This window comes from Exophiala dermatitidis, assembly GCF_000230625.1.
Source record: "Exophiala dermatitidis NIH/UT8656 unplaced genomic scaffold supercont1.6, whole genome shotgun sequence".
In the NCBI taxonomy this organism is placed as follows: domain Eukaryota; kingdom Fungi; phylum Ascomycota; class Eurotiomycetes; order Chaetothyriales; family Herpotrichiellaceae; genus Exophiala; species Exophiala dermatitidis.
Window position 1 is genome coordinate 2,626,980 of NW_008751651.1, and position 19,689 is coordinate 2,646,668.

The following is a 19,689-nucleotide window of genomic DNA, read 5'->3' on the forward strand; positions in this document are numbered from 1 at the left end:
ATGATGATGAGGGTGGTGCTCGTGGTGATCACGCTGAAGATGACGGGGTGGTTGTGGTGGTGACAACATGAAGATGGTGATGGAAGCCATGATGATGAGGGTGGTGCTCGTGGTGACAACATTGAAGATGCTGACGAAAGCAACCCCAGGGCCAATCATGAAGAAGGCACCGCTGAAGATGGTAGCTGCCAAAAGAACAACGACGAGGATAGCAGATGAGACGAGAGCAGCCTTTGACTGCAATGCAATGCTCCTTGCTAGTTTCAATGTTCGAGTTCGAGTTCTATTGATCCTAACTTAATTACTTCTCCGTTTGGAGGGAGCCATCATGATCCTCTTGCCCATATAGTAAGCGTCAAGTGGCTCCCGTCAACATCACATTGGACCAACAATTGAGACGAAACAAGTAGTAGTCTTCTTCTCTCGGGCATCCAAACCAGCCTCAAGCAAGGCATCACTCAGAGAGCGCCGCTAATGGGAAGAGTAGGCAACGTATGTTTTTTGTGGTCCCTTAAAGATTACATATGGAATTAGTACTTGATCGTTTCTCTCTCTTTTTTTATTGGACATCGATCACCAAAAGGGAGACACAACAAAAGAAACAAAAAAAAAAAAAACGAAAACACGGGAACAGAATTTGGATTTCGAGTAAATGATTTCGATTGATTGATTGATTGATAGATTGATTGATTCGACAATAATGATATAGAACCCAAAATTAACAAGGCAAACTCACTCATGCTTGACATCCACCTTAGTCTGCGCAGCCTCAGTGTATCCCTTCTTGGGCGCGCGGATCTTCAACAAGCCAGCCTCGAGAGTGACGCTGACGTTCTCGACATCGGTGGGGAAATTGATGTATCGTCTGAACGGGCCGATTCTCCTCTCGCCGACCAGCAGATGCACGCCGTCCGTGTGGGGGTTTTCCTTTTCTTCTTCCACGTCCGTGTTTCCTGCGGTTCCATAATCCGGCCTGGCGGTGTTGCCGGTGATCAGAAGCGACCGAGGACCCGTCCAGGAGACGGTGACTTCGTTGGGCTTTTTGATTCCTGGGACTTCAACCTCGACTAGGTACTCTTTGACTGCGTCGCGGTAGTCCACGTCTGGTTGGTTCGGGTGCTCTTCGGGCCGCGGGTGTCGTCGCGCCAGCGCCTGGAGCACGGTTTCGTGTTGGTGCCGGCGCTCGTGGAGGTGGTCGACCAATGGGGGTGGGAGGTCGTAGTAGTATGCAAATGCCATTGCGATTGCGGTGTCTTTGTCCTTTGGTTTGGGAATTTATCAAGTGGTTGATAGAAGTCGCGTTGCGTAGCTATTGTAGTTTGATTCGATAGGAGCAGCGCAGGAAGATATAGTAGAAAGGTTGGCGGGTAGATGTAGGCTTTGACTTGAGGTGACGGGATGTTGGGGTTGTACTGTCGGTGTATGGGCCGAGTGGGATAGTGGCTAGGATTGGTAGGTAGCAGAGTAGTCGATTTGTTTGATGTCTGTTAATTTGGAAGAACGAGTGGGAAAAGAGAAGGGCTGGTATGGTAGTCCACCCATGATATATAGCCATTACCTTATTAACTCAAACAGCTGCCCGAGAGGGATCCATCCTCTCCACGCGGTTCGAGCTACCGCACTGGCAGCTAAAGCTGTAGCTCTGGAGGAACCCACTTGAGAGATCTCCCCCGGCTTGTGCTCGTGCTTGAAAGCTCGCTTTCATCACTCGGGCCTGAATGTCCCGCGGGCCAAGACGACCGACTGACCGATCGCATGACCAGAACCAGGGATACAGATACAAACCACATGCGAAAGAGGCTTGGTTTGTATGGAACGGCCGTTCCAGAAGCAGACTTGCGACTGCTCAATCAGCGGCCTGTGCTGTGAACTGCCACTGCTGATTGCCGGAAGACGCCGACGCCAAATAGCTCAACTCAGTCGTGGCTTGGGGCGCCAGCAGACATGACCTCGGCTTCAGAGCTCTGCAGATCGAGACCTGTGCTGAAGCTGCAGTGTACCAACCCGGCGCGACTGTGGGCGCATGACCGTGAAGAGGCTAGGAATCACCTCATCACGAGCGCAGACGGTGCGAGCGAGCGTGGGAAAGCGTGGCACGTTCCAAGGTCGGTGGAGGACGTTGGAAAAAAAGTGGTGAGATATCGTAATTTTGACTGGTTGGCGTTACGCGGCTATTTGCGTCTTGACAGCAGCTTACGTTGTGTTTCTGTGACTGGGCAAGGCTGGGGTAGAGCTGGGCTGCTGTTGACTGTGTGATTTCGTCCTGTTTGACTTGACGGTCCAGGTCTATGGTTCTCTCTCGAGCATGCGCAGATCTTTGATTCCACGCTCTTCGAAGTCCTCATGCACTGTCGTGGGGTACAGTATACTCTGCTCTGGATGAGAGCAGACATTGCTGAATCACAAGGACAAAAAGATTTGACATTACAAGCCTCGTATTCGGGGTACCGCGCTAGAAACCTTGATTAATTAGTAAGATACCTTACACAGCATCCCGACCTGGAACCCACTGGCATCTTGAGCTTGCTACTACTGCGGCCTTTGCGCGTTAACGACCTGCTGTTGGTCCTCAAAAAAATTGCGCGGTATATCTCTACCAACCTCCTCCACGATCCCTGAAAGAGGCCACTCTGACCCAGAAAGGGTGCAATTCTCCGACCCCGGGTTCTAGGCTCGGGTCCACCTGACTCGCCCTTCGGTTGCAGGTGCGTGTCTCTGGGAGATGGACAGAACCCAGATATCTTGAAGCGGCAGCCTATTCCTGGCTACTACAACAAGGAACACACACTGTGCCAAATCCCTCTACACGGGATGATCCGTTCATGTGACGTTTGACAAGTCTATCTTATCCAGGTAACCTTGGCTGTTGAGCTAAATAGAACATTTCGAAGACGAAAATGTGGCCCAAAAATGCTATCTTGCGACCGAGCTATTTCGTATCTATATTACTAAACCTACGTGGTAGATATGGACACCTAGGTGATGGAATTGTAGGATGACCAAGAGATTGTTGTATGTTCTCCAACCACAGACACCCCAGCCAGAGGAATGACACGGTATTCATTGACCAACGCAACATGATCCAACTGCTTCCTCGAGCTCCATTTCTACTTTTTCGCAATCTTCGGGGGAGGAGGAAAAAATAGCTGAGGCGAGGCTGGGTTTGAAGCCTCAACACCCCGTTTCTCTTCCGCAGTCTTGCTTGTCCGCACATCACCGGAGCCGACGCCTGCGCGCTCAATAAAACCTGGAGACATGGGGCTTCTGGGTAGCTCTGGACTGCGTAAAGCAAATGAAGGAGCCTTGGTTGTGGCGGTGGTTTTGGGCGTATTGAAGGGGTTCCGTCGAGGCACGTCCTTGATGCCTCCAAGGATATTAAACGTCTTGGTACGCGGTGTGATTGGGGTCACACCATCTGGTTGGAAACCTGGGGTGTCGGGTTGAGGCCTACGCACGATGATGCGACCGCTTTCGGGATCGTAGTCTCCCAACCTCTCAAACGCGAACCTCTTCCCAGCCTTCAGGCGTTGCTCTTCGGCATATTCAGCCTTGTGTAACTTGGTTGGGAAACAAGACCAGACCGCGAAGCCAAAGTAGACGACAAAGACACCCTGCATGGCGCAGGTGCATGCAAAGCTCGCTTTGGCTTGCTGGCAGTACCCAACCAGGCTTTTATCGTGCGCCACACTGCAGGATTTTGTAATGTACCACGGCGCACCGCGCTGAGGGTGTTTCGGGTCTGTCGTGTCGCTGCTCGCCTGGTAGTAAACGGAAACCGTGTAGAGAGCGATGAGGATCGCGTGGACCAGGGTCGACAGAACCGGTGGGAAGACATGGAGCATGTACATGATGGACTTGACAAGCATGATGAACATGGAGAGGACGGCAATGACCACATTGTAGTTTGTTATACTGTGGATTGATCACAACCTTGGTTAGCATGAAGACCTTCGTCTGCTTCCCAATTGATGACATGTCAAATGAGAAAATGATTCTGCCAAAGGCTTACAATTGTGACCAGACTTTGGGAGTCGTGTACGGTCGATAGTTGGCTGCGGCATATAGGCCCGTTGTCGGACTCGAATTGAAACCATTATCTGCGCCATCTTGCCACAGTTTTGTCCGATATAGATTGGGCGCAGCGATACCGAAGAGTGCTAGGAGAGCAACCGTCAAAGGGAGCTCGAGCAGGAGAAGACCGTAGAAAGGCCACTTGTTTGGCCTCCAGCGTCGAGACAGGAAGAACATGTTGGTCGGTTGGTCTGCAACCAAGTCTGCGGTAGTATCGAACGACTCTCAGGTCAGAAGGTATCTTTGGCCCAACGACGGCGTTCGCTCAGTCGGGGGATTGTAGCATATTTAGTCTGGATATGGCTGCGCAGCAATAACAACGCCTTGACTTGCAGACGGGACTGCCAACTGATTGCCTGACTTGAGGCTGAAGCCACAACGCATGAGAGTACAAGAGGAGAGACGGAGCAAAGTCCTCTCCTAAGAACCAACCTGATCGGAGCAAGCCATGGTGCGATGCTCCTTCGGTGAGATTGCAACGGGCGATCTGCCGTGGTGCTGTGCTCACTTGTAGCGGGCGCTTACAGAGTCGACGAGGACGAATGAGGGTGGTGAGGCCCGAATGGCGAAGCCAATCGAGATGGTGATACAGGAACAAGCACCATGCCGCTAACAGTCCCTTGTCAAGGGTCCAAAACAGCGGTGCACATGCCCGTCGAACAAAAGATTGGCTGGCCTAGAAGTGAATTGTGATGTGTTCGAGTTGAACTTGAAGTTGATGTTGACAAGCTGCAGCCACTGGCAGCAGGGAACTTGAATCGCAGGCATTTTCCGCATCCGCCCCAGCATCCATCACCACCATCACCATCCAGCTCTATCCAGCGCCGTCCGACCTGCAGCTATGTTTTGTGAAGACTCTTGACTATGAGTCGTCCTTCCACACCAAGTCCGAGTCGAGGTCTAATGGCAGCCAGTGTCTATGCGCCAACTTCAGGGTTACTGATCGTCACCTCGCTCATTGCACTCTAGCGGCTACGATCCTCTAAAGACCATCCCACCTCCTAGTCGCTACATTACCTCCGCGAGCGGCTTGATGCCGTTAGAGCAACAGCCTGACCGCAAGAATGGCAGCAGCGTCCGCTCCGAAAGAAAATGTATGTCAGTTCAGTAAGCGCCTGCATTGTTTCTGATCGGAAAGGGGGGTTCTCTGTGCGCATATATGTCGCGTGGCAATTGTTTCTCTGTTCCAACTCGCGTCGGCGAGCGTCCTGGTCCAAACATCCTTAGCGAAGCAGTTTGGGGATTTGTCGCCTCTCAAGAGGATGCGTTATCATCTGGAAGAGGCAGGATGATATGGTACACCTGGACCAAATACTCCTCGATTTTGTCTACGCTGGATCAGGCAAAGTCCAAATGTTGCAACGAGCAGGACGACTTTGGTTCAAGTGCGCCTATAAGCCAGGACCTTTTCTCCGTTTCCCCTCCACTGGATCGGTCCTGATCCCAGTTGCACGATGGCGAGTTCGATTGTCATTGCTAAGAAACAAAAACCGCGGAATTTCACTGCCAATGGTCCAAGAAAATTCTGGACAGTACCTAGAGCTGCTTTCAGCTGGCACAAAGGAGCGATGTCAGCCCTATATCGCTGTAAACAAACGAACATGCGACGCAACTTTGGCTGCTAGTGTCAACCACGGGTACAACATGGCAGCCACTCCACTCAGAAGGGCGCCGTGGTCCCCGGTGGTTCATATTCAAACGAATATTCTGGCCGTGCAAGCTGGCACGACTTGATAGCATGGTCATTGGCAATCACTGCCCACCGGTTCCCCAGTCTTCTCTTCCCTCTTCGATCTAGTCAGACCATTGTCAGTCTCCTGTTTGAGAGAAGAACAGTTGCCACCGACCAAGAGAACACAGTCTGACCATCCGGATCAGCCTGAACTTATATTGGTCGGATTGCTCCACGTAATCGCAGAAGTCTCGTTATTGCGTGGGATGCGCTTTCGACGGACCGTGACTGGTAAGGGATCAGCGAGTGTCTTTTGTCAGTAATGCCCAGCCTTTTTGCATAAGGGCAATGGATGGCCATCGGCGATTGAGTAAGTGAGCATCCCGTATAATGCTATCCACCTACGGTACTGCAGCTGCCAGCCACACCCGACTAGGCACAGCCAGAACAAGTCAGGTGTTTCTGTGAGATTGTGCAGAGGGCAAAGGGCGAATCATACAGATACATACAACATACGCACAGGAATCATGACGCATTATCCGTCAACGTCAACGTAGATACTGTCAAACAAGATAACTACATATCCATCGGTGAAGATCATCAGGTACCGTATTCAGAGCGAAGTAGAAACAGACGTTTGACGGCGAGGTTGACATGATTGCAAGAAAGTGTGGTTGATGGAGGGTGATGAGTAAGGAATTACTTAACATGGTTTTGACTTTCTTATATAAGTGCTTACCTAATATGTTCTGTTCCAGCTGATTGGCCAGACACCAACCACGTCTGTCCTTTCGCGTGGCGCCCACTTTGACTTTCAACCCCTTTTTCTGCTTCTTCCACCGCGGCGCGTTCCACCAGCCACCTCATCCACCGCCCACTTCATGCTGTTCGCGCTTTGTCCACCCCGAACTGCGTCGCCTGAGTTGTCTGTGCCACGACCTGATCGTCAGACCTTTACTCCACAAAGCTGACGGTCACACCATCCGAACTCCGCGTCATGCGAGCCACTAGGCAATGCGGTAGACGGATTGCAGTCAGCCTCTACCTCCGGCCAGGGTTGTTTGATGATATATCCTGCTAGCTCCCTGAGAAAAGCACTTTGGCTGGCACCATGGTCCAAATGACCAGCATCAAGATGACGGATCAGCCTTGGATGGACCCTGCCGGGCAAAGATGGTGCACGGAAGCCCCCAGTTTTCCCGCCAGGCTGATGTTTGACCAGCACCAGCGTTTTCCCCTTTTTGGCGATCCGAAACACCTCCATCTCCCTTCCTGTGCGACCCTCGACGCGCCTTGATGAGCCTCTCACGAGCCCAGGATTCTCTTCCCGCCATCGAACATTTCTTCCTCCACTCCCGAACGGGCTGTATCGGGCTTGCCAGGACGTCACTGTCTTTTTTGCTATTCTTGCCTCTTGTCTGGTGCTGGACACCGGTGGTAGAGAAAGAAACCATCAATTGTCACGTTGTCAAAAGTTCTGCAGTCTTCAATCGTTGCTTGAACATTTACTGTGGTTATACCCTCGTATCCAATTTCCCTCCGTCCTGGTGGCCTCCCGCTAGTGCTCTCTGCCCCGATGATCTCTCCGTCTACCACCGAGGCCGCCCATGCCACAATTTGACGGAGTCCCGCCCCAAGGAGCTACGGTTGCTGTCGCTGTCGTCTCAATTGCGTCTACCTCATCCGACTTGAGGTCTAACAGACGCGTTCCTGTATCCTAACATCAACTCGACTCGAGCCTCTTTACGTCCTCTCGTCCAGCAGGGCGAACAGGCAGAATGTTGCGGCACGGGTATGGACTACACAAACGGGCGCCTCAGGGCGCAGATGGGATCACCGGTCTACCCGCCAGCATTGGGAACCCGACGGCAACGCTCCCACAGTCCATAGCTCCCTCCGATATCAGACCTAATCCATCTTCAACCGCCGAAATCGTGACCGCTTCGGCCCCCTCGGGGCTCACAACTATTACAGAGACCCAAACTCTGGTCCAGTCGGTGACGAGCTTAAACACTCTTGAGACCATTACTACCGAAAAAGTCAGAACCATCACCGATTCCTCCGAATATGCATCCCTCACCTCGGCCGCTGCTGTATCGTCCACGTCCCAATCGAGTACCTCCAATGCCTCGTCTTCAGCTACAACGAGCGCGGCCGCGGCCAAATCCTCATCTAATATCGCCACCCTCGTACCTGCGATTGTCGTTCCACTTGTCGTTGTGTTGTTGGCGTCATTAGGTGCTTTCTGGTTCTTTATGCGTCGACGGCACAGGAGAGAGCTGGCGAGTCAGCCGGAGTTTGTCATGACTGGAAAAGGAGAGAAGCTCAGCAGTCGGTCGAACAGCGGCAGATCCACTTCGTCAGAGCTCAAGCAAACGTTTGGAAAGAAATCACCGGCGGTCAATCAGAAAGAACTGCCTCCAACATCCTCACAATCACCTCCACATGCTACGTCGGAGTGGCCGTCGGCACATATTGGAGTTGCTCGACCGCTAACACCACGTGAAACCACGCCCATTCCATATAATCCACCTTTTGCCGAATCCAGATCCCGAGCCAGTCCTTCTGAACCTCGCCAGTACAGGAATTTCAGTGGCCCTGTACCTACATCAGGGAAACCTGGCCCAGAACCACCGATGCGAGGTCCTGGGCAATTCCGAGATCGAAGCGACAGTTTACCATCTGTACGGGGACCGCCGCCGTTAAGAACTGGACCTGGTGAGAGGCCGAGGATAGCTCCAAGTCCTGTGCCACGAGGCGGCCCGAGCCCTGCACCGCCACGAATCAGCCCAGCAAGATCACCCCAAGGTCTGCCAGGCAATGCTGGAGCCGGCCTAGCAGGGTCAGCATTCCGTTTCCGTGACCCCTCTCCTACCATGAACCACAGTGCGCGGGCGCAAGCCCCTCCCCGACTCGCAGCGCCCCCTCCTGGAGCTTACAACGGAGCATCGTCCATTTCTCAGTACTCTCCGATTGTCAAAGACGCGCCCAATAAAACTAAAGGAGGACCCAGCGGCAAGAAAGGACCGCCGCCAGCAATTTATACGACACAGCTTTCAGCCGGCAATGCACTCCAGACACCGAGCTCGGCCAGTCCACAAGGAAACGTGCTGACGGAGGAGAATGTGAGAATAGCACGACTCGCCAATTCCACTCACTTGACCTCTACTCCTGCAGAACCTAGTCCATCACCTAAGCTGCCACCGCCCGCCACACGCTCGCAGTTGATACCTCGATACAGTCTAAAGGACGACAAGGACGACGCATCTCACTACAGCCGTGGGACTAGCGAACAATTCGGGGCTCATGTTCAAAATCATACACCTGCTTCAGCGCAGACATTTTGGCGATCCAACCGGACCAGCCTCGTGTCCGAACCGGACGATTACGAAGACATCGAGGCCAAGTCGGATGTCAGCAGCTTGAACGAGTTTGAACGGTTTGATTTTGGCCCGGACATTGGCGGCAGTCGAGGAGGCAGCAGTGCTGGAGTCGCATCCTTGAACTACTACGCCTCCCAGCACAATTTTGGTAATGGCAGCGGATCTCCTTTTGGGGACCAACATGCAACCCATGAACGTTGGTGATGGGATGGGGAGGAAGAGGAAGCATTTACCAGCTATTAAGCGTCAGTCGTTTCGCTCGCTTGTTTTCTGTTTGTTTTCATGACCTGTGATGATGTTTGGAATCCGGACTGCTTTTGGTCCGGATGGTTTTTGGTTTTATACCTAATCAACACCGATGCATGCATGTCTTGGTGTCGGCGGCGCCTATGGGTGGGAAGGTGATTTCGAAATGATACCCCTAAAAAGCCATTGCCCACTGCATGTGGTAGGAGCAAATTGGAAGAGGATTGTCTCCACTGAGAGTTTGACTAAGATGTCGCATCCCGTGGGAGTTGGTAGGGAGAGAGACAAAGCTAAGAAAAGTTGAGAGGAGAACAGAGGAATGAAGACATCACTTCCGGCACGCAGCCGAGCCAGAGAAGAGTCTAAGTGCGGTGTGATATGGTCTATCTATAATGCTGAGGTAGTCCGAAAATGAGAAGAAGAAATCATCAAATCAGCCAACAGGTCCGTTTACTCGTAGACACCTTCGACCGAAAACGGAACACGGACTGCATGTTTGATGTATGTATTGTACCGGTCCATCCCGTTTTCGAGAGTGCCAGCGGTTGACTTTGTTATATATCTTAAGGTCCCAGAGATAGAGCCTGGCTATTTACCGTATCACACATAACTTAGATGCATATGCATGCTTAGGTAACGAACATAGTAGAAAGAGAAGCGAGATATGGGATACTAGTAGTAGTAGCATTTTCCCATCGTATCGGACTTTGCTCCTTTTTACCATACTTTGCAAGGAGGTAGATTGATAGATTGATAGACGACATATGGTACCGTACATGAACTTCATATTCATTCATCTCCTGGTACCTTAACTCCCACGAGCGCTCCGACACACACTTCTGACGAGAAGACCAGCTCCCGTAACCCATCTCAAAATATGGCCACCCCGTTCGTTTCATATAAGACGACAAGTGACGAGATGGGATGGGATGGGATGGGATGAACTGTTCTGATCTGAACTGGTGCCCGTCCCTTCCCGTCCTCTTCCGTTTCACGTCGTTCTTGTATGGTGAGGGGGCGCCTTGTTCTTGTTCTGTTCGGACGAACGGTCTTTCTCCCTTTCTCTTCTCTTCTCCCTCCGTGGCAGGTACGGCATCGAATGGATTGGATCCGGATCGCCTTGTCTTGCCTTGCCTCGTCATGGACATGGACGAGACGGGCTGAACATATGTCGAACCGGGTCAACTTGAACAGTAGGAGTGAGTGGGCATCAAACAGTTCCGTCCAGTCACCAGTCCGCCAAACAATCACGGGTGGGTTCAACCCGTCCTTTCGTCGGTTGCGTGGTCGACTGGATTGATCGAAACCAAACCCTTGTGTATCGAAGCCACACCACTGCATTCAACCTCTAAACCATTCTCCTTCCTGCCTCGCAAGACGTGGTGTCTCACAGTAGCAGTGACAATGGCACTGGCAATCATCAATACTCGACCATCTTACATGATCATATCATTAACAATATTAAGGACCTGATTCTGAAAGATTCATTTGATTTCAATTCGATTCGATTCAATTCAATTCAATTCAATTCATTCCGCTCAAATTGCGTATCATTGGCTTGCAAATGCATATTCATTTCACATGTCAAAATCATAATCGAATCCCATCGCTGAACAGTTCAACTCTTTTATTTCATATCGTTCAACTTTCATTCATTGCCTCCAAAAGCCCCGCCGCCAACACCATGCTTGAACAAATGGCGATGTACATGTCCATGAGCCGCCCCGACCGCCCGTTTATGCTTGGTCAGATGTGCTTTGGCGTTGACATTCTGATCCCGGTGTCTGGCTTTGAGATCGACAGAAATTCCTTCTTCACTTCCACTCGACGACGCTGCGTCCGGAGAAGAGTTGATAGGTTCATCCACGGCGGCCTCGTTGTTGGCAACACCAGCCAGAACAGTAGCCGATGCACCACGTTTCCTCTGTTTCTGTTTCGGAAAGTCTTCAAATGTCAATGCCGTGACTGTGACGTATTCGGTGACTATTGATCCATCATCGCCATTGTCAGAACCACCATTACCACTGGTGTCCGATTCAGACACACTTCCGTCCGCAGAGACAGTAACGACAGCGGCTCCGGCGTCAGCAATGCTGGTCGCCGATTCGTCCGACGATGATGGCACCGGTGTAGCGGTGGCAGCGACGGTGTCGGCATCAGCAAATTTGGCGCCCCAGCCCCAAGTCTTGGTAGGGCGACCGTTTCCACCACGGCTGAACCCCGTGGTAGGGATCCCGCCTGCATCAGCACTGACGGTAGCGGTAGCGGACGCAGACGACAAGAACGGTGGAACAACGCTGGGCGGCCAAACGCCCGAAGACTTGGCACCAGGGATGCCTCCCGCGGTAGCTGACGCCGATTGAGAGATCCCAGAAGCGGTAAACGTGCCATTATTTCCGGTTCCAGATCCACTCGATGAACCCTGGTACACGCGCAGCGAATTCACAGACCAGTAGGCATCGGCAAACGCAGACGGGTTATTCTGCACGTATTTCTGACACGTCGGGGCCTTTGCGCCGCAGATCGGGTCGACGGACCAGACATTACCGGCCCAGTCGCCGCAGAAGGTGGTGTCAAAGACGATCTGGTGATTACTGAAGAAATCGTCAATGTCGCATCCACTGGACCCAAATCCGGCGACCGGGTGGCCCCAGTTCGCTGGGTCGGGGGAGCCTGAAGTGATATCGCTTGGGATGGCGCCGCGGGGGAAGAACCAGATATTGATTCCGGAGCTGGTCCACTCGGTCGCGTAGACGCCTCCCTGGCCTTGGTTGAATGCGTTGCCGAAACTGCCGTGGTTGAGGTTCAAAATCGCACAACCCGCGTTGGTCGGTTGGCCCGCCGCATTCACGTCGCAGTTGGGAGTTGCCACCATGCCTGAAAACAAGCCGTTGTTGACAATACTGCATCCGGACCCTGTGTGCAATGCCATGCTGTTGCCCAATTGCATGTTCACGCCTTCGATGATGTCGATTTCTCCGGCTTCCGGCCAGTTGGGGCCCACGGTCCAGAAGGCCGGCCATGTCCCGCATACGCCGCCGGGCATGTGGGCGAGGTCCAAGATGATCAGGCCATGCGTGTACGACTTTTTACTAGTAAGTCGCACGCTCGATCGCCCGGATCCGCTTGCCACGTTCGTGTGGTCGACGCCCATGTAGATGGACCCGTTGCCCGTGCTGATCAGCCCGCCACTCTGCGCTGTGCTTTGATCAACGTATGTCACGTAGCCGTTGGTTGGGTCGGTGTCCTGTTTCGCTGGTTAGTCGTTGATGTGCGCAACGAATCAATCTGTCATGGCATCAGAGAGGCTGAGACCTACGGTAAAGAAGTTGAACATGGAAAAAAAGTCGCCATTGGTATAGTCATCTTCCAGCACATAACCAGCTGTGCTGAGGGACACTAGCCCTGCGAGTGTCAAGATCGTAGAAGCCAACATGTTTCTGTTTCTGTTTCTGATCTTTTGTGTTTGGAGTCGACGCGGTCGTCGTCGTTGGTATCAATGCAGTGCAGCAGAAAAAAAATGAATGTGTGATCTGGTTCAACCAAGAAAAGGAGCGACGAGGTATTCAGATACCGGCTGCAAGCAGACAAGAAAGGAGTGGACGCAAAGATATGCTGGTGGGGGTATGGTATCAATCTTCAAGTAGCCAGTACTTGAAATCGACCAGAGCAACAACACCTAATGAGAGACGACGAGTCGGAAGTTGGATCGAGAGATGGATTCGGAAACCTGAACCAGAGGGAACAAAAAGACCACCACCACAGTCCATTGCATGGTATATGTACAGTGTATATGGGCTGTAAGGTACTGGGTACCACTACTGGGTACCTGGAAAGGGGTGAAGTCAAGGGAGGAGAGGGGCCCAGATCGGATCTGGGCGGCTGACTGACCGGGGTCGTGTCCCATCATGGCCACGACGCGAGAAGAGAACCACACTTGTTAGCCTTGCAGGTAACCATTCACTCCGCTCTTGACGCGCTCTGAAGAATGTCTGTCAACCCGATAAAGTGTGAATTTGGTCCCAAGGCTTGGCCTAAGGCCTTTTGGCTTCCTGACTGACAGTACAAACTGTCATAAGCAGCATGACGTGCAGAAGAGACAGGAGCAAGTCTCGCAAGTTGGCATGTTCTCTGCTGCTGCGCCATAGGAGGGTGGCGGGAAAGGAATGGAATGCTTCCCTTCCTTGCTGGACTTTTTGCCATTCATGGCTCCATTCTTGAGACCGGGAACCAAGGAGTAGCAAGTAGCCCTTTGATTCGCACTCCCACTCCAAGAATAGTAAAGCCTCCTTTGATCGGGTAACCCTGTTTATCCTCTATCATCCAAGCTCCTTGAGGCCCTACTGTACAAACCGCCATCCGCCCTTGGCTGGCTCCTCGCTTGACGAAGGATGAGCCTTGACGGGGCCGAGCACTATTCCTGCGGACGGAGGTGCTCGGGGCGGGCCTTTTCAAAAATGGACAAGTAAAAACCGCAGAACTGAATAAAAGATAGCGTGATCAACTCGCGTGAAACGATGGTGCCAGGCGCTGGTCTCTGCATGACATCCCGCAGACGTGAAACGCGAAGGGAGCGCGTGCTGTTGTTGTGAAGTCTAGACATTTTAGGTTGTGATAGGTTGAAACAGTGGACTGGAGCTGGAGAGGCGGTGGCAGTGGGACACCGAAAAAAGAAGGGGTTGGAGACGGAGGTCTTGGAAGCATTGACTTGAGCCACAAAAAAGGGGGTTCGAGGCGCGTCTACCAGAGCTGTTGGGCACCCAATCACAACGCGGAAACCGGCACGTCACGTGCGAGGCTAGGGGCTTCCAAGCCGTCTCAGATCAGAACATACATTGTATTAGCACGAGAACAAGAAAGACATGCCCACAGTCCTACATTCCTGGACTGCTACTACTGCACAACATCCACGTCAAGGTCTCAGACGTGCCGGTTCTGGATCTGCTCGTTCACCTTGTACATAATAATATATATGTGGCAGTGCGAGGAAAATTCTGTCAGTTCTCCAGGCTTTCTACTTTGCTATACACACGCCGGACACACCAACGGTGCACCACCTTGCTCGACTTGTCCGCTCCGTAAACATTTCTGATGGTACAGATGTCGGCATGAAAAGACCACGATCGATCCTTGGCTCTCCGCCAGCTGTGCGGAGCCTTCTCCGTCAGATGGGTCACCGTCGTGCTCACCGACTACGACAGCCGCTTTACCCTTGCTTCGGGTCCCGCTGTCTTCCTGTTCAAAACTGTCTTGCCGCTGTAGTAGACGTCTGCGACGGCCAAGCCGGGCCTCTTCCCTCTTCTGCCATTCTTCCCATACCCTTAAGCCCAACCCCGGTCCCCATGCGCGACGTCGGCAGACCTCACACACCTGACCTCTAGGTCTCCAACCCCGTACTCGGAGAGCCGTGGCTTCATGAAGATGCACAAATACATCTTTGTCCAGCATAGAATTCGACAAAGACAGCAGCGACTCTTCATAAGCATATGCCGAAAAGATGGAGCCGATTACACTTCGTAACTCGGCCAATGACGGGCTCGCTTCGGCGGCCTGGGCAAGAAATGCACGCAAGATGCGTAGGAACATCATATCATGTCCTCCATTAACCTCCCGTATCGATGTGGTGCTGGCCAACAACGAGCTGAACACATGTTGGATGGTGGTTCGTAGAGATTTGCTGAGCTCATTCCGGAACTCATTCCCTTCCTCATCCTTGAGTGCAGCCTTCTCAATCGAATTATCGCGAGCAATGGATACCACTGACAGAATCAGTTCCAGCCATAGTGTCTCCTGGAAGGTTAGAGCAGAGTTGTTGTTGCCTCGTCTGGGAGACTTGGAAACAGGATTCGCTTTGGAGATGTTCTTCATCTGTCCTTGACACAGCCATATCCCAACCCGTGCATATTTGTCCACCGCTTCAAGGACGTCCTGTCCAGGGTGTCGGATGGATTCATTGTCCGACCCATCACAATAGTCTGTGGCGATAGATTTTAGGGTAGATCCTAGAAACGATAGGTGCCTCACCAGCCGGTCCATGGCTTCTTTCACCTGCCCTTGTCGAGCTTGGAGGATGACCACGGCGTCAATGATTCCGCGCTCTTCGATGGTTGGCAGTACTTCTCCAAGCCTTATGTCACCTTCCTTGACGTTGTCGACAAATTCGTTGACACGAGACGGATTGAACTCGCACATCAGTCGTACATACAGCTCTGACATCTCGTTATTGTAATGACCCCTCGGCCGATAGTGATCTTCAGGTTCCAGGAGCTCATGAAGATATTCATATTGACCGAATGGATCATCACTTAGCACCTGGATAAACTTGGGATGCATATCGGGTGCAGCTTGGTCAATGGTGGCCGCCGTCCTGTGAATATCGAGTTTGATCAAATCCATGGCGTGATCCTCTACGGTTTTCCTGATTTCGGCCCGCTGTTGCTCGGCTGATGGCAGGCCTGGCCGTAGACAATCGATAATGGTGGCAAAGACACCGTCTCGGTCTTCATCGTCGAGAAAGTATGTACGAATCAGGTCGGGATATCGAGATTCTTGCTTGAACACAGACTTGAGGACACGGTAGAACTTGGCGTTTCGCAATAGCGGAACAAGGTCAAGCAGATTTGGTGGCTGGTACGTTGACAACAGGTACTCCAGACTGAGCTGGGCGTCATCGCGCATGTCATCATCTGGGTATTGGCATAGCCTCTGGAAAATTTCTTGAAGAACGGTACCAGAAAGTATCAGATATTGGGGGTATTTGGCCAAGTTCCGTGCGATGAACATGTCGAGGTAGATGGTGTCGTCCGCATCGAATCCTGAGGACATGACCTCCAGCAGTATTCGGACAATGTATTGGCGGGTATAGGTGCGCGTTGGACCAGAACTGTCGAGTGCATCGTCATCAGCTGTATTCAGGAAGCTGTCTTCGAACGCTTCGTTCATCGCCGCAATGAAGTTTGTGGCATCAAAATGCAATATCCGATTGAGATTTTCGAAAGAGCCTGCTGTTGCTCGTGTTGGACCTCTCAACTCATCCGTCCCGGAGAAGAAGAAATCGTAGATCTGGCTCTTTGCTTGAACGGATTCCCCCTCGTCCATGAATGCGCCCGTTGGATATACCCGACTAGTTAGAATATAGGAGATATATGGAAAGATCTTCTCCGCAGTCCTGGATCCATCCACAACGGCGGTAGACCGCTCCGTTTCGGGCCTTTCAGCAGTGGCAAGATCAAGTAGCAGCTCCAACGGAGTGACAAAGTCGCGTAATGCCATGGTCCACACGTAGATGTAGGCATCGTAGAGATTGTACTTTTTGCACAGTGTGGTGACTTGGTCGATATCCATGGTGGAGGTGTCGAGCATACATATGATCTCTTCCAGCGAGGATGGAGTATGTGTCATTATGAAGTGGTTGATCAACGTCTTCAATGCTGGAGGAGGAATGGAGACAATTCGTTGATCCAGGATGTACGGTTCGAGAACATCCACAAACAAGGGCCCATGGTCATGATCTTCGTACCATGCAAAGACTTCCTCAAACAAGAAATCCTGATCCTCCATTACAAGGCACGCCTTGATACAAGCGTCCGCGAGTTCAATCATCTGTGGTTTCTCGATAAGCTCATTCCCTGCTTGCTGGTTCTTCCCAAATGCATATCTCAGCGAAGCTGTCATCATTTCGACGAGCTTTTCTCGAACGAGGGCCGAGCGGAGTTTATCGTCCTCCGGGAGCCCGATAGTCGCCTTTTCCCCTTCGCCTTGGTAGTACTTGGTTGCCAGCCGTATGGCACCAATAAAGTCACCGATGTTTATCAACGCCAAAAGACGGTCGGCCCAGTTAGTCAAGGCGCCAGTCCAGACGTCATTGAATCCCAAGAGAAAGAGCCGCCCCTTGTATGCGCGAAAGCTCATGTGGAACGCATCGGCTACTACACCATGCATCGACGCGTCTTCTTCGTCAAGATTCTCGATGATGGCCCTCAACTGTTGCGAATAGAGATCCGCATGGTATATGTTCTTTCCGAGCAGGTCGAAAGCATCTGTCACGCGCATGGTGAGGTCCTCGATGATGAGTAGTTGTTGGGTGATCGTGAGAACTGCCATTATTGATCTGTTTAGCCATTGAACAGCAACAATGGCTTCGTCCGCTTCATAACGGCTCCTTGCGAGAAATTGTAGTTCGGGAGGCTTGTCCTTGTCGGCCTCGTCTTCCGTCGGAGCTTCATGAACTTCGAGGACAGTGAGAATGTTCGACCAAGCGTAAACAAGCTTCGTCTTGAGGACCTCGGAACCTTGCGTCTTCAATTTGATCGCGGGAAACCAAGCAAGAGCCGCAGTCATGGCACTGTGCGCGGCGACCTCTTTGGGGCGGGCAGCTTTGTGCTGTGTCTGGGCCACTGGCGTCGTGGAGACAATAACCAGAAGGTACGGAGTAAGCATCGCCACAAGCCCGAGCCCATCAGTCCTCTGCTCGATGTTTCCCAGCGGCAAGGGGGAAAAAGCGAGGACTGAACTTTTCTTCAGAGGCTTGGATGCTCGTGACACCACTTCGGGGTATCGTCCTAGGATCCGAGATGTACGGACCACGCGGCCAACTGCACCCATTCCACGCGTGGCTAGATGGGAAAACGCCAGGCCTTTGTCGTCGGCCGACACAAGTGCGGTATGGCGATAGCCGAGAAAGCCGATATGAACCACCGCACTCCCGGTTATATGCCCATCGGCGCGCCGAGCTTGTGCTTGGGAGACATCGATCGGCTGGATATGCAGAAAGGGCCTGGAGGGCTTGGCCATTTCCCAGGTGAAAATATGTCCAGTAGCATGACCAACTGCAATGGTAGTATGATCGGCGGATATTGCAAGAGATGATACTGCTCCGCTCTCCGCAGCCTTCGTGCCGCTCCCGATGATCGCCTTGTGGTTTTGATGGTGATCGAACACAAGTACAAGCCCTTTGGATGTCCCAATGACTAGCTGGTCAGCAACCGCCAAACAAGTCGGACTTCCAAAGTTCCTCCGTCCAATCTCGGAGAAAGCTTGTCCTGTGATTCTCTTGAACTTGCTCCATCTCATCACATCCCAGGGATTGGTGGATTCATCAGGCTCGGAGGGAGTATGCAGTCCAAAACTGGCGACGGAGGAGTGACGAGAATGGGCGCCCAAGAACGCTGGGGAGCTCGATCGCAGAGGCGAGAACTGGGCGCTGGACAGACGAGACTGGAATCGGGCGTCAAAGGGCCGATGGGCATTAGATGGACTTCCTCTCCGGGCTGGACTACGGAGAGAGGGAGTCTCACTCCTCGGTGATGAAGGCGCGGAGCCTTGCACAGACAAAACACCATCCGGAGTCGAAGGCGGCTCGTCGATGGCAAGGACATTGTCGCTAGGACTGGACGGAACGACGACATCTGCTCCTGTAACCCCCGGCACATCCGACTCATTTCCAGACCCGTGAGTTTCATCATCGAGCTCTTCGCCGGACTGTTGCACCGGCGCCCGGCCAGGCGTTGGGTTCAACTCATTATGTGTTGAGGGCTCAATCTCTGGCGCATCGTTGTCCGTATGGTCGGCGCTGTTCGGGACGAAATGGCTGCTCTGCTCAGCCTCGTCGCCGTTGCGAAGCAAGTTCTCGCCCTCATCTAGGGTCGAGTTCATGGAGAGGTATTTGCGAGATCATTGCATTGAGCCGATGCAGATCCCCTGCTTCAAGAGATCGTAGTGTATTGGCCTCCTCTTTCCCCGGGCCGGTTGTTGTGTGTACGCAGGAGATTGCGGCAACGAGTGTGGTGAGCGTATCAGTGGTGGTACTCGGTGGGACCAGTACTACACGATGGAGCTGTAGATTGGAATAGCGTCTGTTGTTATTGTAGCCTTCAAGGTTTGGCGAGTGTCACTTATTACCGCCTCTCTATGGCGCAGTCTGAGCGAGTTCGGACCATTTGAGTCCACGTTGAACGTTAAACGAGCATCACTTGCAACGCGGAGCGGGATGCGTGGCACGTGAACTGCACCATCAACCAGGTAAGTATCACCGTATAGCCTACGGTTCAGCATTTGACGGAATGTACATCGTAGTGCCTTCGTTTGTCAACATACAATGTAAGGTAGCAAAGCCGGACTGTCCTTGATCTCGTCTGCTGCTTCACTGATAATCGAAAGGTGAGATTTGGTCAATGAGTTGAGCGACCGACTTATTGCTGCAAGGTAGTAAAAGTTTTATGGATGTCCCCTTTCTCTCCAGCACCACCAGACTGTGGCGGCTTATTCATATAGCCTGGAGTACAATGATCTGGACAATCTGTGGCTCTTCTGCTATTG

At 52.3% G+C, this 19,689-nt stretch overlaps 6 protein-coding genes across 7 annotated transcripts; 1 reads left to right on the top strand and 5 right to left on the bottom strand.

Annotated features, from left to right (window-relative positions):
* Positions 1 to 248: 248 nt before the first annotated feature.
* HMPREF1120_07761 lies at positions 249 to 2,453 on the bottom strand. Of its 2 annotated transcripts, XM_009161991.1 has the most exons (2): positions 737 to 2,453; positions 249 to 510 (listed from the first exon to the last, which is right to left on the bottom strand). In XM_009161991.1, exons 1-2 carry the CDS (start codon positions 1,237 to 1,239, stop codon positions 459 to 461), a joined length of 555 nt encoding a protein of 184 aa, XP_009160239.1. In that variant the 5' UTR covers positions 1,240 to 2,453; the 3' UTR covers positions 249 to 458. The 2 variants fall into 2 exon arrangements, with proteins under 2 accessions (XP_009160239.1, XP_009160240.1); XM_009161992.1 differs by having other exon boundaries at positions 249 to 2,453.
* Positions 2,454 to 2,829: 376 nt separating this feature from the next.
* On the bottom strand, positions 2,830 to 4,777 carry HMPREF1120_07762 (uncharacterized protein). The gene is made up of 2 exons (XM_009161993.1): positions 4,010 to 4,777; positions 2,830 to 3,912 (listed from the first exon to the last, which is right to left on the bottom strand). The coding sequence occupies exons 1-2, from the start codon at positions 4,246 to 4,248 to the stop codon at positions 3,108 to 3,110; spliced, it is 1,044 nt and encodes a 347-aa protein (XP_009160241.1). The 5' UTR covers positions 4,249 to 4,777; the 3' UTR covers positions 2,830 to 3,107.
* Positions 4,778 to 7,521: 2,744 nt separating this feature from the next.
* Positions 7,522 to 9,330, top strand: HMPREF1120_07763 (uncharacterized protein; the record flags this gene model as incomplete). Its single annotated transcript, XM_009161994.1, has 1 exon — positions 7,522 to 9,330. The coding sequence occupies one exon, from the start codon at positions 7,522 to 7,524 to the stop codon at positions 9,328 to 9,330; it is 1,809 nt and encodes a 602-aa protein (XP_009160242.1).
* Positions 9,331 to 10,056: 726 nt separating this feature from the next.
* Positions 10,057 to 10,795, bottom strand: HMPREF1120_07764 (uncharacterized protein). Its single transcript, XM_009161995.1, has one exon. It carries the CDS (start codon positions 10,711 to 10,713, stop codon positions 10,243 to 10,245), a length of 471 nt encoding a protein of 156 aa, XP_009160243.1. The 5' UTR covers positions 10,714 to 10,795; the 3' UTR covers positions 10,057 to 10,242.
* Positions 10,796 to 10,841: 46 nt separating this feature from the next.
* Positions 10,842 to 14,045, bottom strand: HMPREF1120_07765 (endo-1,3(4)-beta-glucanase). Its single transcript, XM_009161996.1, has 2 exons — positions 12,692 to 14,045; positions 10,842 to 12,619 (listed from the first exon to the last, which is right to left on the bottom strand). Exons 1-2 carry the CDS (start codon positions 12,806 to 12,808, stop codon positions 11,021 to 11,023), a joined length of 1,716 nt encoding a protein of 571 aa, XP_009160244.1. The 5' UTR covers positions 12,809 to 14,045; the 3' UTR covers positions 10,842 to 11,020.
* Positions 14,046 to 14,173: 128 nt separating this feature from the next.
* HMPREF1120_07766 (uncharacterized protein) lies at positions 14,174 to 19,307 on the bottom strand. The gene has a single exon (XM_009161997.1). It carries the CDS (start codon positions 19,024 to 19,026, stop codon positions 14,395 to 14,397), a length of 4,632 nt encoding a protein of 1,543 aa, XP_009160245.1. The 5' UTR covers positions 19,027 to 19,307; the 3' UTR covers positions 14,174 to 14,394.
* Positions 19,308 to 19,689: the final 382 nt, after the last annotated feature.

Coding starts and splice junctions, on each gene's coding strand:
- HMPREF1120_07761 (XM_009161991.1), bottom strand. CDS start 1,239: ATGGCATTTGCATACTACTACGACCTCCCACCCCCATTGGTCGACCAC. Junction 511..736: donor AAGGTGGATGTCAAGCATGA/GTGAGTTTGCCT, acceptor GTAATCTTTAAG/GGACCACAAAAAACATACGT.
- HMPREF1120_07765 (XM_009161996.1), bottom strand. CDS start 12,808: ATGTTGGCTTCTACGATCTTGACACTCGCAGGGCTAGTGTCCCTCAGC. Junction 12,620..12,691: donor CCATGTTCAACTTCTTTACC/GTAGGTCTCAGC, acceptor CCAGCGAAACAG/GACACCGACCCAACCAACGG.
- HMPREF1120_07762 (XM_009161993.1), bottom strand. CDS start 4,248: ATGTTCTTCCTGTCTCGACGCTGGAGGCCAAACAAGTGGCCTTTCTAC. Junction 3,913..4,009: donor CCCAAAGTCTGGTCACAATT/GTAAGCCTTTGG, acceptor ATCAATCCACAG/TATAACAAACTACAATGTGG.
- HMPREF1120_07766 (XM_009161997.1), bottom strand. CDS start 19,026: ATGAACTCGACCCTAGATGAGGGCGAGAACTTGCTTCGCAACGGCGAC.
- HMPREF1120_07764 (XM_009161995.1), bottom strand. CDS start 10,713: ATGCAGTGGTGTGGCTTCGATACACAAGGGTTTGGTTTCGATCAATCC.